The sequence below is a fragment of the Pempheris klunzingeri genome, chromosome 23 (assembly GCF_042242105.1).
Source record: "Pempheris klunzingeri isolate RE-2024b chromosome 23, fPemKlu1.hap1, whole genome shotgun sequence".
Lineage (NCBI taxonomy): Eukaryota > Metazoa > Chordata > Actinopteri > Acropomatiformes > Pempheridae > Pempheris > Pempheris klunzingeri.
The window spans coordinates 5,786,905-5,806,320 of NC_092034.1; the positions used below are offsets into that span (position 1 = coordinate 5,786,905).

Genomic DNA, 19,416 nt, shown 5'->3' on the forward strand with positions numbered 1-19,416 from the left:
GGGATTTTTTCAGTCAGTATGGAGAACAGGAATGATTACAGCAACCAGTAACACTTTCAGTGTACATGAGCTCTGGCAGCATGAGCTTTCCTCTGAGGGCTCAGTAGTACCACATCACACGCGCCACTGCTGTAATCAACACGGGTAACTCCTGTTGAACCCCAACATCAATATCTTCCTTCTCTTATGGTTGTTTATCAGAATCCTGTTATTGTTCTTAAGGAAATTTCTACTGATTATTGTCATTGAATCCACCTCACAGTGTCACAACTCTCTACCCTCAACTCAACCCCTCTACAACTATCAATCCGTCTTCCTGATCGCGGGCCTTTGCAAAGCGGATGCTGACGATGCTGTGCCAGAGCTGAAGGATCTGCATCAGGATCAGTTTTCCATACACACCCTCAAAAAGGAGGAGCTTACAGGCCTCACTCGGGACAACGGTTGGTGGCGATCCTGGGCCTTTACACGAAGGGGTACCAGTCTGGCCAAGGTGAGATGGTGAGCAGGTTAGAAGATGGTGTCAACCAGGTGATGAGAGGGATATACAAATCTGTGAGGATTTAAAATTGAGTGCAGAGAATACAGAAAGTCTAGAGGAAAAAAGTAAAGGGTAATTTGTGTTTTAGACAGTTTACAGTTTGTTCATGTTGTATAATTGAACGTTAATATTTTTTATTTAATTAATTGATGAATTAATTGTCAATATTTTTCCCACTGAAATTTAATTCTAGCTGCTTGGGTTTTTACATTGCAAGATCACTTGTTTGTAAATAGATGTTAAAATCAGATTACAGGAAACGACAGCACCGGGCTTTTGTGAGAAAGAATTATTCATTTTCTTTTAGGTTAATTGCAGGAGATGAATTTGTTAGCGTGGCTTTGATAACAGATCAAAACGGCAAAAGAAGACAATGAATCAAGGATGCTGCCGCTATGAATGTTTAGTCTTAGTTGTTCAGATGTTAAAGGCAAGATGACAAGCATTTCAATCTTGTACAAATAAAAATGGGAAGAAACTAATTTCACAAAAAGTAATATAATTAGAAACTTTGCACAGAGGTGATACAAAAAATGTAAGTTACATTAATCAATATATTTGTATAATTAAAATGTAACACTGAATCCAATGACTACATTAAATATGAGGGCGGTGGCTTGTGTCACCCCATAATTCTGCAGATCTGTGGCTTTTTAGCCTCTTTAAACGTTTTATCTTTACCGTTTCACTGCTTTACTGCTTCAGACAGGCTCTAATCAACCCACTGCCAAATGTTAGCTTTTCATTGTAAACTCCTGAGTGGTATTGTTTTTCCCCCCATTGGAAAATCACAACAGGAAAAGCAGGAATCCTACTACTCCTCTCTCTGTCTCTCTCTGTGTGTGTGTCTCTCTCTGTGTCTCTCTCTGTCTCTCTCTCTCTGTCTCTCTCTCTCTGTGTCTCTCTGTCTCTCTCTCTCTGTCTCTCTCTGTGTCTCGCTCTGTCTCTCTCTCTCTCTCTGTGTCTCTCTGTCTCTCTCTCTCTCTGTCTCTCTGTCTCTCTCTCTCTGTCTCTCTCTGTGTCTCTCTCTGTCTCTCTCTCTCTCTGTGTGTGTCTCTCTCTCTCTCTGTCTCTCTCTGTCTCTCTCTCTCTCTGTGTCTCTCTCTGCCAAATGTAATGTGTGCAATAAAGTGATCCACCACTGTGGTAACACAACAAACTTACATAAACACATAAGAGCAGCTCACCCTCGAGAGTGCTCCGAGCTGCAAGTCTAGTTGAGGAAGGAGGGGGGGGGATCCCTGGCAGAGGCTATATGCAGATTACAGTTACAGACTTAATCATCTTAATCAAGAAGAATTATTTTATTATTTTTATACTGTTACATTTTTTTCTATTGTTGTAGTTAGTTAATAAAAAAGCATTTTTATTGCCTAAAATCTTTGTGCTGTGTTTTACCATAATCATAATCATAATCAACTAACTCAAGGCAAAATCACAAAATTATTCAATGATCATGACATTTCAAGTAAAAAGTATCGGTATCGGTGATACTAGCCCGGTATTTACCAAAATTCCCCGTATCGCCCACCCCTAGTCATTGGGTGTGTGTTTTATTGTAAAGTGAAAGTGAAAATGTTAAAGTGAAACACAGAGCTCGCCTTTCACTTCAGATGTGTGGAGGCATACTGAGAGGTACCACACTTGTTAAAAGGCTTCCTGTAAGTTCAGATTTGTAAGTAAAATGGATGAATACCAACATCCATTGTTCTTTGAGGCAAAAGATTTGACGCACAGAGAGTTGGAGAAGATCTGGAGACATTTCCAGAAAAGAAGAAATTCTGGCGGAGGTGATTGTGGGATGATTGAAAAAACTGGAGGCAACACCTATAAAGTCTGTTTCAAGGAAAAAGAAGGTTAGAAATCTCATTGGATTAAAATGAGGTACAGGTTTGAACTGTTTTATTTTGAATGCAGGGCTTTGTTGAGACCTTGGACTTGCTGTTTTTTACAGACCAGGAAAGAGTTTTGCAGAGGAAGTTTCACACTATCTCCCTTCCTTCTGGAGAACTACGTCTGATGGTCAGCCGAACCAACTCACCACAGAACCCTGATCAGCCATCCAATAGTCAATCACAGGTGAGAAAACCCAGAAACTTCAGCTGGCACTTTTACGACTGTGGTAAACACAAACATTATCTCAACATCACTGTCATCTGGCCCAACCAGTTTGCGGGGATTTCTGAGTCAATGTCCAATAATCAAAATGTTATATATGTTGTACTGCTAGTTGTTTTTAAGATCTCTTTTTTAAAAAAAAACATTTTAATATCAAATTTAGTAGGCCTAGTCTTATTTATGAAAGCCTATTTCCACCAATGTGATGAAAAAAGATCCCGTAAGTCAGTATAATGAGAAACTTTCTGAAAATAATAACTTGTAATAAATTTCTCATAATTTAAAGACAAAAAGACATTTTTTGAGGTGCTAAGTCATTATTTTCAAGAAGGTGTCTCATCATCATGACTTTGAGGATCATTTTTTTCCATCTCATTGGCAGAAATGGGCTTCCATACTTATTAAACTTACATTACAATACATTCATTGCATTGTTTGATTGTTTTTGCTCTTTAGACATTTGCAAAAACAAACACAAAATGTCATGAGAAGATTTTCCCCATGGACATGTTCCTCCTGCATTACCTGAGAGACAACTCAAAAGCATCCAAAGTCTTACAGAAGCAGCTCTCTGCCATCGGCTGCACTGTGGAGTGTAATCTAGATGAAGAGGAGGCAGTGATTAGGGGGGATGCTGAGAAAAGGTCAGGAGGAGCCTATGGTGGTGATGTGGAGAAATGGGAGCTACAGGTGGATCAGGTCTGCAACCGTTTTATAGAGAACTACCTCAGCTACCATGTGGTTGAGCTAAAACAAGTCAAAATCCTACTGCAGGACCTCTCTTTTGTGACTGATGACCTCAGGGTGTACACAGAGAGCGGTTGTGTTGTGGTAGTCGGAGAGGTTGAGGCTGTGAAGGAGAGGATTCAAAGTCTGGAGAAGAGCCTGCCAACCCGGAAGGAAATACCAGTTGTGGAAAAGCAGTTCAAACTGGTAGAAGAAGAGTTTAATAGAGAAATGAGTGCACATTACCCAGAGGTTAAAATCCATAGAAGTGATGTCATGGTCATCTTGGAAGGCCCTGACAAGGACGTGCAGTCAGGAGCAACAAAACTTGATGAACTGACCAAAAAGGTAAAAGAAAAAAGGGTTAAGCTCCCTTCAGTCTTAATTAACTTCATAACATCCAGCGGCGCAATCTCCAAGTACCAGACTCGCTTCCAGCAGAGCCTCAGAAATCGTGTTTCCCTAGAGGTCGGGTCGGACCTGGTTCTGTCCAGTTTGTCCTCCAATGTCCTGGATGAGGCTGAGGCGGCCGTGTTGAGAGACCTGAGTGTGGCCAATGTGAAGCTGCAGGGAGCTGCAGCGGTTCCTCCAGATCTTGACAGAGTGAAGGAAATCCTCATCAAGGCCAGGAACGAGGCAAACCTTCAAGAGCTCAGACTGGACATCAGTTTTATCCCAGGAACCAGACAATCTGAATTCACCGAGGTACAACTGGTGGGCTACAGTGAACATGTGGACAAGCTCAAAGATGTTCTGCACGACTACCTGATGAACCAAGTCACGACACAGGAAGTGCTGAACCTATCACATCCTGAACTGGTTGACTGTTTTGATAAATTCTCAGACCTGATTGGCATGAGGAAGCCCAACGTGACCTTAAAAGCCTCACATTACCCATATCCTTGTGTGCTTGTGTCTGGACCCCGCTGTCGGGTCCAGGAGACCCAGAAGACCCTAATCTCAGCTCTCGCCAGTCTGACGTTACAGACTTTGGTTCTCGATGGACCAGGGGCGCAACAGTACTTCAAAGCAGAGGGTAAAGTGAGCAAGGAGCTGCTCGAGAGCTCCTGTAAGGTCATCATCGGGGAACAACAAGGTGTGCACCGCCCAAGTGTGAAAACTAAACCACAAAGCAGCATGACACCCACACCCTCCATTACCACAACGCCCTGCAACACAGCTGGGAGCACCGCGATCAACAAGACAAGCCTGGAGATCAGACTCAGCAGTTTGGAGGATGAACAGGTTCGACAATTTCTGCTCTTTTTAAAATGGAGTCAAACAGCAGCAATACAACACTCACACTGATATTGTTTTATGTTATTTCCACAGGTGAACGTGTTGGTGGTGCCCATGCTCAACAGGCAGCTGCTGTCTACTAAAATTGGTAAATGTCTGTTGAAAAAAGCAGGGAGTGCAATCAAGTCAAAGTTTGCCAGGATGGCAGCGAACTGTCCCCTCGCTCCTGGTGATGTCCTGCAGGTGGACGGGCCTGCATCGCTGGGCTGCTCCAAGCTCTTCTTCATTGAGTGCTTGCCATGGGACGGAGTCAGAGGGAAGAGTGTGCAGGTAATTTGGTGGATTCAAAAGTGATAACAGATGAGTCAAAAGATGAGTCTAGGTGCTATGGATTTCATCGCAGATTTGTATTTAGGAATTATCACAAACAGAAAATGCAAAACAGACACAAAAAATCAGTAATGCACAAGTCTTGATGACTGCAACTGAAGATCTAAAGATAGAGCCATTTCTTAAATCCATTACCATTTTTAGACAGAAAATGTTACTTGGATCCAAACATTTGTAATCTTAAAGTGGGGGTGTGATTGAATCAAACTAGCTGTTGTCCGGCCTCCTCTAAAAGCGTTCAAAAGATTCTCCTCAAAATCCTTCATGGTGCTGGACTTGTTCGCATACATTAAAAGTACCTGGAGTTGTTGTGACTAAATAAACTTCAAACGCTGCCTAATTTCTCACCTCCTCACTCCTGGCCAAATGCTACAGAAATTGGGGGATCGGGCTTTATGGATTGTCTTGTGGAAAAGTTCCAACATCAGAAAGAAATGGGGTCAGACCAGATCCAACAATACTTAGGCCTTTAGAAGGCTAACAGATGAGCCAGCTAACTAAATGAACAGCAGCTGTATATGCTAATGACTTAAACATGGAAGTTTGAAAGGCTAATTCTAATTTTCTCGAGTAATACGTTTTAATCAGTTGTGAAGCAATGTGCAATGCAGGGCTGACTTTTGAAAATACGGTCTTATTTTTGTTTTATAGGCGCTTAGTAATGGGTTGAAGAGATGTTTGGACCTCTGTGTACAGCAGTGCTTGCGCTCAGTGGCCTTTCCAGTCATCGGACCTGGAATTGCTTTAAAATTCCCGCTGAGAGAAGCCATTCAAGTGCTCACTGAGAGCATTCACCAGTTTGGATCATCTGCATCCTCGGAGTCTCTCACCACCATCCACATCGTCATTAAACCAGACACTCTCGACTCTAAGGAGGTGACTATCAACTCTTGGACAACTGTTGTAACTCGTTTGTAAGATGGATTCATCCGTGACTTGTTGACGAGAAAGTGCTGGTGTTTTCATTTACAGTGCTACCATGAAGTCCGCAGGCACCTCAGCTCAAATATGATCCAGGGAGGCCAAGGTAAATTAGACTCAGACTACTTTGAGTAATTATCATTTACAAATACAGCCAGGAATTTCCACCATTTAAAATAAATATTAGCATTATTTATTAGCAATTTAATATTTCACCATTTCCATTTAGTGTCTCATAAATATGAAACATGCTCTTCCTCTCAGTAAGCTTCAGGTCCCTCACCGGTGACCTGGAGGACATCACAATGACGGTGGGAGGCGGGATTAAATTACAGCTGGTGTTTGGTGACATCACCAATGAGACTACAGATGCTGTGGTGAACACGACCAACTTCACAAATTTCGACTACGGTGGGTGAGAGCTGCTGGTTAGAAGACCGTGTAGCAGCCTAGGAGTTATATTCATCCACGTTGGCGGTGTGGCTCTAGGGACGGCAACATCCAGTAGGGTCATGGCTTTAGTTCACCCTGGAATTCAGATCTACATCCTTGGCTGTAGACTCTAAATCGTGTATATATGAAACATTAAATGTAATGTATATTATCATAATTTATATCTATATTGAATATAATCATCACTCCACAGATGGTGTGTGCAAAGACATCTTAGCCCTGGCTGGAGCAGAGGTGGAGGCTGAACTAAAAGCAGGTGAGAAAAAGGACTAGCTACACCTTTTCAAGGAAAATGCAATGAACAGCCTCTTACTCATCCTGTTTTTGTTGTGTTGTGTGTAGTAAAAGTGAACCGTGGAGACGTTTTTGTAACCCAGCCTGGATCATTTCCCTGTAAAGCCCTTCTGCATGTTAATGGAGAAAGGGGTGCAGCTATCATTGGACAACTGATGCATCGCATTATTGAATATTGTGAAACATTTGGATTCAAGTCCGTAGCCATTCCTGCCATCTGTGCCGGTGAGTATTGTGTAAGACTTTCTAGATGTTAAATGAGAAAACAACACGTATACGCTCACATCGTAATGCCAGTTGAGTTTCAAGTCAGCGTCCATTTTAGTTCCGCCAGTGAAAATTCAAACCTTTTGTGCAGGAGTGTTGGACGCTGGTGTCGTGGCAGGGTCCATCCTGGGAGGGGTCAAGACTGCCACAGCGTCCACTCCACTTCACAGTCTCACCAACATCCGCCTCGTCCTGAAAGAGATCAATGTCTTCTTGGCGTTTAAAGAGGAAGCAATGCAAATGTTTTCCACTGCTGTGATCAACAGAGGTGAGGAGACATTTCACAAACAGACTTCTTCTTTTGTGGTTGCTTTTAAATCGTCTCTCTTTTTAGCAGAATTCACTTTATCATTGAGAATTTTTTTTATTTTCTATTGTTTTGCCGACCTTGCAGTGACAGTGCCTCTGGTGCCTCACGTACCACAGCAGCCCCTTTCATCTGTGAGCGCAGACCTCACCATCCTCCGTACCAGCTCCACAAATCAGCAGTCCGCCTTCTTGTTCCTGGGTCTTTCCAGAAAGGATGTTGATGATGCCGTGACAAAGATGAGGAATCTGTATCAGGCTCAGTGCTCCTCTCAAACCTTCAGTAAGGAGGAGCTGGCAGGCCTCACCCGAGACAACATGGAGGATCTGAAGCAGCTCGTGGAGACGTTGGGTCTGCACATACAGATGGACCAGGGTGGCTTAACACTGAGTGGGTTAAAAGATGGAGTCAACCAGGTGATGCAGATGATTAATGTCTCCCTGCACAGCTCCCTGAGAAGAGAGATGAGAGTCAGGGAGGAGGAGGATTTGTACATCCGTGTGGTTTGGTGCATCCTGGGACATAACGGCAACTGGGAGAGACTCCCCAAAACGGCAAATCACAACCTGGAAAAAAACGATATAGCAGGAGGGATAGTGGACGCACAGGGCGTCCAGTGGAATGTGGATCTACAGAGGATGGAGGCCGCAAGACAGGCAACTGGACAGACGGCGAAGCTGAAACGACTTGTGAATCTGCCAGGTGAGGAGACGCTTCTAGAGGTATGGTATGGACTTGATCTGCAGATGATCCAGTTCAAAACGAGATCAAACGTTTCTAAGGAAATCAGTTTTAAGTTGAGGACAGACAGACACATGTGTAACACACACTGCCCAGCAGGCTTATGGCTGGGGGACATAATAAATCGTATTTTACCAATGCAAAGATTCATCTCGACATCCTGCCGATGCAAGAGGCTTCTGCCACTTTAAATCATAACAACCAAAGAGAATTCAACCTCTCTGCCTACAGCGAGAGAAAAATTAAAATGCATAACAGTATGTATCTGTATCTGACATTTTACTATTCGTTTCGTCCTGTTTCAGACTTCACTCTCCCTCTGTACTGGGACAACATGGCTGCTGGTGAAGTTTCGAAGAGGGTTGCGCTGCAGGTTTTCTCTGCAGAGTATCAGCTAGTGAAGAAGACCTTCCAACGAACTGTTCCCAAGACTGTGCTGAAGGTGGGCGGCTTTCACTGTAAAATATATTAATTGTCTCTACATGGAGTAAACAAAATATCATTTTGGCACCTTCCAGTTAATAGATCTATGATAGCTTAATAGCTTCCAGCTAAATGACAGGAGCATTTTCATAAAACAGTGTCCCCCACATTGTATATCTGTACATCATAGCTTTCATTACATTTTATATCCCTGTATAGTACATATTTATAGTATATAGTGTCTCATCATGCAGTGAAGTTAAGATATTTAGTCAGCTCACTTTTTTGTTGGTTTTATTTATTCTTGACAGATTGAGCGCTTGCAGAATGTTAATCTGCGACGTGCCTACGAAGCTCAGAAGGCGGCCATTTCTGATAAAAACAGAGCGGAGGGGGGAGCAGGTGAAAAGCTTCTGTACCATGGGACGACCCAGGACAACTGTGACTCCATCATACAAACTGGGTTCAACAGGGGCTTTGCTGGGCAGAACGGTAAAAGATATTTTGGACCAATTCACAGTAATAAGTAGTCATTGTTTCCGACCTGAGTAATGTGACAGACTGCATCTTACTTTTCCTCATGTCTGGTTAACAGTATCAGTTAAAGATAGAAAGCAAGGTCGTAGCTAACATTGAGGACATTGAGATTATGAGGACATGATGGGGGGCTAACACTAGTCAGCATTGGTTTGTTAAACATGATGATTTTTCCCCTACCCAAGTAGTTTTAGGTGTCCAACCACGACCAGACTCTGGAAATGGCCCACATGAATAGTTTTATGGATCATTTTGGAAGCCACTGTTGTTTAGGTGTGAGAATTGGTTGTTAATTTCATATCACCTGTTTTTCTCAGCAACCTCATTTGGTCAAGGAACTTACTTCGCCGTAAACGGCAACTACTCAGCCAACCCCACCTTCTCCAAGCCAGCTGCTGATGGTTCTCAGTTAATGTTTGTGGCCCGAGTCCTGACAGGCATCTACACTCTGGGCCAAAGCGGCATGAGGGTTCCTCCACCTCGCAGTCCCCAGCAGCCCCACGACCGCTACGACAGTGTGGTGGATAAAATAGACAACCCCAACATGTACGTTGTGTTCCATGACAGCCAAGCGTATCCAGAATACCTTATCACCTTCAAAGGACTGTGAGGGGAAGAATTACATGCAGTATTTTCCTCTGTGTCAGAGAAAGTTACAGAAAGTCTCTCATGGAGAGATTTCTAGAATATTTTACTCTATTTAATAATAATAATAATAATAATTTTACTTAAAATTACTGGGATAAAAATCTACATCAGTTAAAATGGTTAAAGAACACATTTAGACCACCAAATGAAGTGTATTACCATGTCAATCCACACACATCACACAACTAATTCAAAAAACAAAACAAAGCACACACACATACAGAAAAACAACAAGTAAGAAAGGAAAGGAAAATATAAGCTTTTGATCCTGATTGATTTTTATATAGAGGGTATGTTTAATTTAAGCTACAGTTATACAACGTGTAGTTGTAAGTTAACTCTTTATAGAGCACTTAGTGATTGAATTTCAACCCTAGACCATTACTGGTGGTCATTACAAGACTTTTGTACTATTGTGAGTTTTTACAAAAACATTTTCAATGTTATGGTGAAAATCAAGGTCAGTGAAGTTACCATATGTGGTTTCTTGCCGGTCTGTCATGTAGCCTGATTGTCGCTGACCGGCTTGGAGAAATCTCGTAGTTCTACTACCTCATGGTGAGGCAAGGGCCGGCATTTTGAACTCCCACTTAAGTTACCAAATATGGTCCCTTGTTAAAGAGTTAAAACTGGATCCAGAAAGTTTCCTGCACTAATTTGACTTTAGCAGCACCTCAGGTCAGTTTCACTGTTGCACTTTTTTAACATTGCATCATCAATGCACTGAATTTTAATGATTCATCCTCTTGAGTGATGATTTATGCTATGCTTTTGAGTTTGTTTTGGAAATTATTTTGGACTTTCATACCAATGTGTGCATTAATAAAATGTGTCAAATCATTGATGGTATTGACTGTTAAGTTTTAGACTGAAGATGGCATGAAGACAACCAATTATCACCACTGACTCACACAAACACACATTTATAGGGAATTTGTCACAAAATGATGCAGTTGTCAATCTTTTATTTGGTTGATATTAGCATTTTATCTTGTACAAAGAAAAGATGAAACAGAATTCATCGATTGATATAGCTGTATTTGAATCGTGACAGTAAGTTTCAATAATTAAGTCCAAGCTGCATTAATCAATAATTTGTATAGTAAACGAGACATAGCATCAAACAGGTTGCCGATATCGCTAACTCTGCAGTTCTAATGAGCCTTTTAGCCTATTTTGGTCCATTGTTTTGGCTTTATGGCAGAGCTACTGTTTTGTTTAGTCTTGTTGACATAATCGAGCCAATTTGATGAAGAAGCCATTTTTGGAAAACCCAGCTCTGATAAATCCACTGTATGCTACCCACATGACACCGAACACAGTTAGCAACCAGATGGTAAAGACAACTGAACATCCAGGTAGTCATGACCCAGATATTTTTCTCAGGAGGTGAATATAGGACTTTAATACATCAGGTAACCAGAAAATAACTCCGGTGGGTTGACTGAGTGGCTCTGTGTCTCTTGAATTCGATTGACTTTATAAGACAATAACATTAGGACTTTGTGTGTCTGTCAGCTTGCTTTGGGTGTAATTCTGCCCCCTAGTGGCCAGAACATTGATTAATGCAGCTTTAAAATACACATGGGCTTTGTCCGATATCCCTCAGTCTGTCATGTCGGGGGACATGACACCTGTCAGTGATGACGAATTATCATCAGAATCACAAAGGAGCAAAGTCCAGAGTGTCTTATGATTTATGGAAAAAAGAAAATTGAGTAGCAATTATGGATTTTTCTAAGATGTTCTTTCTCAACCTGAAAAAACAAGAATATTAATTAACACTGTTTTTGGAATTGGTTCTTTTTTAGATCTCTGAGGTCTGTACTCTCTTTGATTATGACTACAACTATCACCATTGCTATTATAAATGATGACGCTACACCTGTTAAACTGCTGTAAACATACAGTTACGTTACTATGTTATAGGCCTGCTGTATATATGGGCTGATGTGTAAGTGAGTTGAAAGATGTTGGGCGTCAGTGATCCTGCCTTGATCCTCAGGGCTCGATAGCGACAGACGCCTGGCCGTAGACCTGCCTGATGGCAGGACAGTCCAGAGTAGCGATCATCCTGGTGCTGCCGTACCTCTGCGGGATGACATACTCGGTCCAGGTCAGGGAGGAGCCTCCTGGGATCAGACTGAAACCAGCAGGGTTAGACTTAGATGCCAGACAGACATGGCTGAATTATTGGTTTCATTTTAAATGCAGTCAAACACATCAAGAATACTGAAGGAAGAAGCGGCAACACTGGATGATGAAAAGTACAAAACACATGCTTAAATTTAGCTGAACTTTGTTACAGAGAAAACAGCAGTTCAGACACACACAACAGAAAATGTAATAATTATTTAATAGTGACATTAACAGATGCATTACAGATCCCATATTACGCATCCTCTCTCTTTTTCTCCAGCGCCGTCTTTCACTAAATGTGTGTGAAAACGTTTTGTTTAGATTTGGCTCGCCTTACGATGTCATAAGGGGGATCTGTTGAGCGTGTGACCTCCTCCAGTCCGACCATCCCCCCCGTTTCAAAACAACTCGCATTCACCATTGTTTTTTTTATCACCTCCACCTGCTACCGGTAACACGAAGATTTTAAAAGGCAAGAGCCAAGCAGGCAGACTGTTCTGTTCAGAAATAGACTGAAAACAGCAGTCCAGGGGAATAATGCTTTTTTTTTTTTTTTAAACATGAAATCATGTAAACTTGTTCTGGTAGGACCTCCAAATACCAATATGAGCTTCAAAACAAGCACAACATGGTACCTTTAAATGAGTTGTGTTAATTGTGTATTGGTTAAAAATGTCTTGCTTAAAATTTGTACAGAAAAAAAAGTTGTGTTCAAGAACCCGTGTACTGAAAAATGTAATTTCAGAACAGTTATTGCAAGTCACACTGACTTTCAGTTATAAGTAAATTAGAAATGTGTGCTGCACAACCTGCACAGAGACATGAACAGATGACAGAATGCTGAAACGTAATGAAAAATTGTGCTTTCATGTGAAAACCTGAGTGAGTTTCACTTCAGCTGGAGGTTTGTTTGGCCCACTGTCAGTTACGATGAGCTCACCTGTAATATTTGGACTTGGGCAGCATGATCCCGGGTCCTTCCATGCGGATGTAGACGTCCTCCAGGCTGAAGGTGAAGGGGTTTGTGAACTCCACAGTCGCCGTCATCTCTTCATTCACTTTGCCCCTTTCAGAAATCTAAAGTACACGAATAAACTATTTTTTAAAAAACATTATAAAGTCACAAACAGTGTTTGCTGGATTCAGAAGATTGTAGAAAAGGTAATTTTGGTTTTTGCATCTTATACAATGTACCAAAACACTGATGCCAACAAATCAGACTGACTGATCTGTGCAGAGTAGAATGAAAACATCATTTCACACCGTGACGATGAGCTTGGGATTGTGCAGGGTGACGACTTTCATGGCGGTGATGATCTGCCCGGTCTCCTTGACCTTCCCAGTAGCAATAAAGTGGAGGTTGGACTGTTCCACCAGATGCTTCATGTAGTTCTTTGACTCGACCACCACCAACTCCTTCACAGCTGGAGAACACAAAAATACAACACTGCTATATTAGAATTAGAGTTTTACTGATGTCAAAAGGATTTCTAACTGCGCTTACATATTCTTGGTATTGAAGTTGATGTTATCTTTGGTTGCTGAATGAACATCATGAAAAAGTCAATAGAAAAACTTTATTTATTTATTTTTTTGTTGGTCAGCAGTTTTATGTGATTATGATAAAAAGAAATGAACTCTTCACTCACTTTTGTTGGGGCCAATCGTCACTGTGGGATCCCTGAACAGGAACTCGGAGCTGGGGACTCCAGTATAGAACACCACGCTCCCGCTGATGTAGGCGTCCACGATGCGCCGCTGGCCGCTGTGGTTTACGAACTCCAGGTTCAGCTCGAAGTCGTCGCCCACGCTGACCTCCAGGCTGGGCAGAACCAGGTCCACGTCAGCCGCAGGAAGCTCAGACTTGTCTCGTTTGCAGCCGTACTCCTCTGCTTTTTCCAGGACGGTCCGCTCCTCTGTACTGCCTAGATTGGTTAATAGAAATATACCAGACTACAGTTTGTACATTTGTATAAACTAAAAGGATAATATCAATATTTGTGCAAATAAGTAGGCAGACAAAATCAGCATATTTGAAGATATCAGGACTTTTTTTTGCGTCAGAGTAAACTATTCCTGGCCCCTCACTAACAAAATAGCATGGGCAGTAAGCAGCCTAAACCCTTGTTATCAAATTCATGCCAAATCTGTGGTAAACAAAGCACCAGAATTGGCCCAAATATGCTATTCCTTTTCCAAGAGCAATCTCTGGGCCCAACCAAGTCAGAATGATGCCAACTGCAGCTGATTTCCAGACCAAAAAGGGCGCAAGTCCACACCCCAAAAACCTTCTCAAATCTGGCAGCCACAAAGGAGCGCATCGCTGGTCCTCTGGACCCAGAACACAGCCGACTGAGCCAACACTCAGCCACCACCATCCCAAATTAACCTGGAGCCAAGCATCTATGCACAGTATGAAAAACAAACGGACTTAACACAGACTGCTGGAGCAGGATGGTAACATGGAGCCTCATACTGTGTTTCTGCCTTCATGTCCTGTTGTCATTCTGACATTGTGTCCAAGATAAATGAATTCATGCATACTTGAAGTTACACTCAGATATAGAGGAACGCTCGTTCAGTGTTTCAGTTGTGATGGCTGACCTTCAGAGAACTTGTATTGGTCGGTGATGTCGCGGCGGGTCACATCTCCTGCAGCTTTGGTCACAATCAGACGGCCTACGTGAGTCCGGTTGACTCTGACTGGCTCCATGGTCCCGTCTTTACTCCGGGCATAAAACACCACATCGCTGTTGACCTGTGGGGAGAAAGGCAGAGATAAAAGAGAGATGTGGAGAGGGGCCTCAACAGAAAAAAATAAATACTGTGTGAATAAGAGACTGTACAAGAATACAGTCACTTGCTCAACAACTGGATTTAAAATGAAAAAATAGAGAAAATTACAGTGAAATAATATTTAAAGACTTACCTCAGCAAACACAAAGGCAGCATCAAACGGGAAGCATGTCTGTCCATGTTTGATAGCCTGGACTGATGCTGGACCGCATCTGTACATGCCTTCATGGATAATACAGGAAGAGATTAAATACTGATGTGCCACCAGTTCTGTGTATTTACATTTATCCTGATTCAAAACACAGAACAGTGGTCCATTAATTGCATTTATTTATAGAATAAACAATTCAGCCTAATGAGAACTCTTCTTCTTGTGGGATTTCTATGTGAATAACTGGATTATTATGATTATCATTATTGTTTACCATCACTGGTCTCCTGTGGTGTCGCATCCACAACCTGCCAGCCTCCAAAGCCAGGTGGGAGGTCTGGTCTGGACATGTAGCACTCATTCCAGCAGTGATAGTTCCTGACAATGGCAAACTTTATATTAAAATATCAGAGAAATGAGTGTAATAAAAGACCTGTTTTGTTATTATCTAAACTTGCATGTTACTAATGGAAGCCATACAATTGTAGCTCCATGCTGGATAATAAAATTTACGGAAAATATAACTATTATAAATTATCGATAAAATGTGTAAGTTTCTTTGCAAGTGTTAACCAAACCCAAAACTTTTCATGTATTCATAGATTTATTTATTCCCCCCTATTCAATTATTTTTATACTGTTACTTTTGGGTCTGATAAGGATGGAAACCATCTCTGTAAACAGTTACAACCTGCTTAACTTGGTGTGGATGTTAAGGTCGGCTAATCTACTTTTGTCTGCTGTATAACTCTGTTTTTTTCCTGAAACATCAGAAACACAGTTCAGCATTTTTACTGTCCAAACTGGAAGTGTGGGAGGAAACCGGAGTCCCCCGACAAAACCCACGCCGACACATAGAAGTGTTACCAGATAGAGTCTCTGGTGCGACTGCGGTCGATCCTGCCGTTCTCATCCAGGATGATGTCAGTCTTCAGGTTCCCATCGTTGTCGTGAGCAGAGAAGTAGTTGGTGACGACCCGTGATGGGATTCCCAGGCAGCGCAGGACTAGACGGACAAGCAGAGAAAACAAATCAAGGAGTGAAAAGACTAGAATAGAGTTCTCAACTGAGTGATGAGAGTTGAAAGCAGAGTAATGAAAGGAAGTGGGATATTTATTGTCATCTCGCAATTCCTACATTGTGTGATGGATAATTTAGGCATTTTTGATCCATGTAGCATGACTTTATTGCCTTGTTACAGCACAAAAGCTGCCTTTTCTAATCTCCACCTGACTTCTCTTTTTCAAAACTTGGAAAAGGCTTGAAGAAGAGAAAAATAATATCTTTTTTTTGTGACACTCAGATCCAGTCAAGATCTCACAGGTGTTAAAGACGGCGGAGTAGACCCAGCACTGAGCGTAGCGGACGGGCATCTTGCTGCTGGCGTAGGCGAGCAGGATGTCTGTGCTGCCAGTCCAGGAAGTGGGCGCCACCCCGTAGGTGTAGTCGCCGCTCCAGTTCCCCACCAGCACGCCATCATCATCACGAGAGTTCAGCTGAGTACAACAAAGGACAGATTTTAGACTTTAATTGCTCTGATGCAATGTAATACCACAAGGTGCAGTTTTTCTCTTTGCATCATTTCATTTTTTTCCTTTTGACTGATAACAATTCTTCCTGAAATTGACATGTGAACTCTATTCAGTGAATAAAAAGGTGTGTAAAATCGTAGCGTAGCTACTGTACATGAGAACGAGTGCCATTGTTAGTGCTAATATGCCATTTACTGCAGCTGTTGTTTCGTTGTACAAACGATCTTTTCGAGGCCATCACTGTCAAAACAAAGGCGCAGTGAAAGCACACAGCACACATAATTAATCTTTATTTTGAAATGCTGCGATCGTCTGAAAAGGCTAAAAGTCAGAGTAAACAGACAATTTACGTCAGAATTTAAGTGCAGTCTGATAGAAAGAGTCAATAGCCGATTGTATTCACTACTGTATCAACAATATTATATTATATTTTTCTGTATAATAATATTCTGTGTGTATTGATGCAACATTTATCTGCTCATCTTATGTATCTGTAAACCAGTCTCATGTGTTTTAGAGGATCTATAAATACTTTCTCACCATAGCAGAGGCCTTTCTGGTCACCTTGACGGGGTCTCCTCTGTTGGTGATGGGCATCTCACACTTGTCCATGATGAACAGACACGCATCCAGGACTCCATAGTTAAACTAAGAAAAAAAAAAAAATTGTTAAAGCTGAAAAAACAATCTGGAGAGTCCATCCTGAAGTCCTCGATCGGTCTTCCTACTACCTGCCCATAGTTCCAGTTTCTCTCAGCTATGTCGTCGTATGCACCATGGTAGATGATCCCCATCTCAGTCATGACACACTCCTGCCTCTCTCTCTCATCATCCAGAAACACAGCATCAGCTGAGGGAAGGCAACATGTCATGTGGATGTTTAGGGACATGAAAAGACAAAACATCAAATGGGGGAAAATAAAAAGTTGTGGACAAGAAGCGTGAACCGACCTGCCGCCCACGGATTGAAGAGGATGTAGAGGTCTCGGCTCTTGTCCCATTTGGTCCTACGGATGCCGTAGGGCGTTTTCACAGCAACAGTCATGTGGTACTTCCCCACGAAGCAGTCTGCCGTAGGAGTGATGCCCATTGTGACCACGTTGTCGGAGGTGTTTGTGACGCGGCCTTCCCAGGTGATCTTGCGCTGCTTGATGGGGAAGACAGGAATGTAGGTGCCCTTGCTGAAGTCAGGGGTGGGTCCTGGGTAATAAACATTATATATTAATATAACAACTGGCTGGAAAATATCACTTTTATGCACATTAAGACCACAGTATGCTCCACTCACCAATGAGGAACTCCAAAGCGAACAGGTCTTCGGCAGGTTTGTAGGGACGATTGAAGGTGATCTTGACCTGGAACTCTTGTCCTCGACGGACGATGAGAGAGTCAGAGTTAAAGAACATGGTGTGGTGTTGCTTCTTGTTGATCTCATCTGGCCTCCTCATCATGTCCACGCCAGAGATGTCAAGATAGTCTGAATAAAGAAAAAACAAAAAACACAAAGAAAGAGAGAGACAGAGACGTAAGCACCATGAACAAGGACAATCTTCCTCTTGTGAATGAGCGGTGAATTTACACTAAATAAAACACGCGGTGGCTAATGTTAGCTAATGTTTGAAAACTTACAACACACTATAAGACCTCTCAGCATCATCACTGCCGCTTGTGGCCACGGTCACCGCTGTTAAGCAAAAGTTACTTAGGCTCACTTTAATATTTATATCCTAATGACACACCAGAGGGGCATATAAGAGGCCGAAATACCCCTCTGGTTATTCCAGACTCTCATGAGTTCAGCTAAAGTGTCACTATTATGGGATTTTAGGGCAAAACCAAACCCTGACCCTGTGCAAGTTTTGCCCATGAGTCTGCTCACACCACTGACTTCTTTAACTAAATGCTACCACTTACCAAAAATCAAACAAAGCTTGAAATGAAACGTTGTTGGAGAATTGTTCTGTATTGGAGACGGTTAATCTTTGAATGTGTCAACCTCCGTGATGCGTCTGGGATGCAAGTCACCCCTACAATCACTCATTCATCCCTGTTATCATTCATGCTGTCATTGATGCTCTACCACAATGCTTCCTGTCACTGCATTCAGAAATTCACACCAGCCGTGCGTATCTCTCTGTGTGCAGCTGTTTGACAATAATGCAGGGTGGAGTTTAGCGACAAGCTGCAGGAAGTGAGCAGAATTTATCCTGTTTGTCACTCATGTGTCAGTCATGTGCAGAAACTTTGGGACTGAGACTTTAATCTTCTCAAACCAACACATCTGTCCGCTGCAACATCCGTCTTGTTTCCAGCCCTTCAATTCTACTTTCTTCAGAAACAAACAACTTATACTAGCATACATATACTAATATGAGCTTATTGTTGAGAGGGGATGTAGGAGAAGCTATGGTGGCAGATAATGAATCATCTTTTGCTCTTTCTTCTGCTAAATAGTAAGTCCATTTGTAACAATACAAAATGGTAATCCTCATCTTTCTTCTCCTTCGTCTTACAACCAGTGTAATCATGCCACTAAATTCAAGCTGCCTTCTCAACATAAAAACGTGCAAGGCCCTATTTGTCCATTCTGGGCTACTGTAGATACATGGCAGACTGTGATTGTTAGAGGACACACTCCCCAACAAAAACACAATACGTTTGAGTTTCAGGTGAATATGCACTACTGGAATATTATATTTCATGTCTGCCAATAGATCCTCCTAAATCCTACACACTGCACCTTTAACATAAAATATGATCTAAAAATTACAAAAAAGAAGGGTCACAAGAGGTTTAACTCTAAGACAATGCATGCTGGGAGGTCTGCAAATATGCTGATCATGTAGAAATATAAAATGTAACTAGCCTGAAATCAATAAAACATTTAAGTTACTGACAAAAGATTAGCTGACTCCATTAAATTCCTTTATGATGTTTCACAGGTTGCTTCCTCACCAGTCAGAGGTGGAAGTCCTCTCGGGCCCACGACACCAAAGTACTCAAACTCGGGTATGTCTGCTGTGTCAGAGTTGGAGCTGGCGAGGGGAACTGTGGTGCGGCCACGGTTCGTCACCTTGGGCGGGGGTCCGGTGGGAGCAGGGGGGGCAGGAGAGGGACTCGTGGTGGTGCTTACATCAGACATGGTGGTCATCGTTCAGGGTGGATGATCCGTCACAGAACTGGAGGAGAAGAA

General features: G+C 42.2%; 2 protein-coding genes across 3 annotated transcripts; one reads left to right on the forward strand and one right to left on the reverse strand.

Annotated features, from left to right (window-relative positions):
* The first annotated feature begins 3,160 nt into the window (after nucleotides 1-3,160).
* LOC139223229 (protein mono-ADP-ribosyltransferase PARP14-like) lies at nucleotides 3,161-9,612 on the forward strand. The gene is made up of 12 exons (XM_070855207.1): nucleotides 3,161-4,630; nucleotides 4,718-4,954; nucleotides 5,666-5,890; nucleotides 5,987-6,041; nucleotides 6,200-6,346; nucleotides 6,582-6,644; nucleotides 6,731-6,907; nucleotides 7,041-7,217; nucleotides 7,344-7,958; nucleotides 8,303-8,439; nucleotides 8,732-8,912; nucleotides 9,275-9,612. The coding sequence occupies exons 1-12, from the start codon at nucleotides 3,161-3,163 to the stop codon at nucleotides 9,565-9,567; spliced, it is 3,777 nt and encodes a 1,258-aa protein (XP_070711308.1). The 3' UTR covers nucleotides 9,568-9,612.
* A 941-nt stretch (nucleotides 9,613-10,553) lies between these two features.
* f13a1b (coagulation factor XIII, A1 polypeptide b) lies at nucleotides 10,554-19,372 on the reverse strand. Of its 2 annotated transcripts, XR_011585949.1 has the most exons (15): nucleotides 19,179-19,372; nucleotides 17,512-17,700; nucleotides 17,175-17,423; nucleotides 16,955-17,073; nucleotides 16,764-16,871; nucleotides 16,013-16,187; nucleotides 15,559-15,697; nucleotides 14,966-15,069; nucleotides 14,674-14,762; nucleotides 14,349-14,502; nucleotides 13,394-13,669; nucleotides 13,008-13,168; nucleotides 12,685-12,821; nucleotides 11,453-11,748; nucleotides 10,554-11,420 (listed from the first exon to the last, which is right to left on the reverse strand). XR_011585949.1 is itself a non-coding variant. In XM_070854913.1 (14 exons), exons 1-14 carry the CDS (start codon nucleotides 19,363-19,365, stop codon nucleotides 11,607-11,609), a joined length of 2,229 nt encoding a protein of 742 aa, XP_070711014.1. In that variant the 5' UTR covers nucleotides 19,366-19,372; the 3' UTR covers nucleotides 10,554-11,606. The 2 variants fall into 2 exon arrangements, 1 of the variants encoding a protein (XP_070711014.1); XM_070854913.1 differs by having other exon boundaries at nucleotides 10,554-11,748.
* Nucleotides 19,373-19,416: the final 44 nt, after the last annotated feature.

What these genes read in the sequence shown, in the direction of transcription:
- f13a1b (XM_070854913.1), bottom strand. Translation starts at nt 19,365, where the DNA reads ATGTCTGATGTAAGCACCACCACGAGTCCCTCTCCTGCCCCCCCTGCT. An exon ending in ACCACAGGAGACCAGTGATG is followed by an intron (nt 14,763 to 14,965) that starts GTAAACAATAAT and finishes TTATCCATGAAG; the next exon opens with GCATGTACAGATGCGGTCCA. An exon ending in CCCAAGTCCAAATATTACAG is followed by an intron (nt 11,749 to 12,684) that starts GTGAGCTCATCG and finishes TGCTGGTTTCAG; the next exon opens with TCTGATCCCAGGAGGCTCCT.
- LOC139223229 (XM_070855207.1), top strand. Translation starts at nt 3,161, where the DNA reads ATGGACATGTTCCTCCTGCATTACCTGAGAGACAACTCAAAAGCATCC. An exon ending in TATGATCCAGGGAGGCCAAG is followed by an intron (nt 6,042 to 6,199) that starts GTAAATTAGACT and finishes TCTTCCTCTCAG; the next exon opens with TAAGCTTCAGGTCCCTCACC. An exon ending in GGAGGCTGAACTAAAAGCAG is followed by an intron (nt 6,645 to 6,730) that starts GTGAGAAAAAGG and finishes TGTTGTGTGTAG; the next exon opens with TAAAAGTGAACCGTGGAGAC.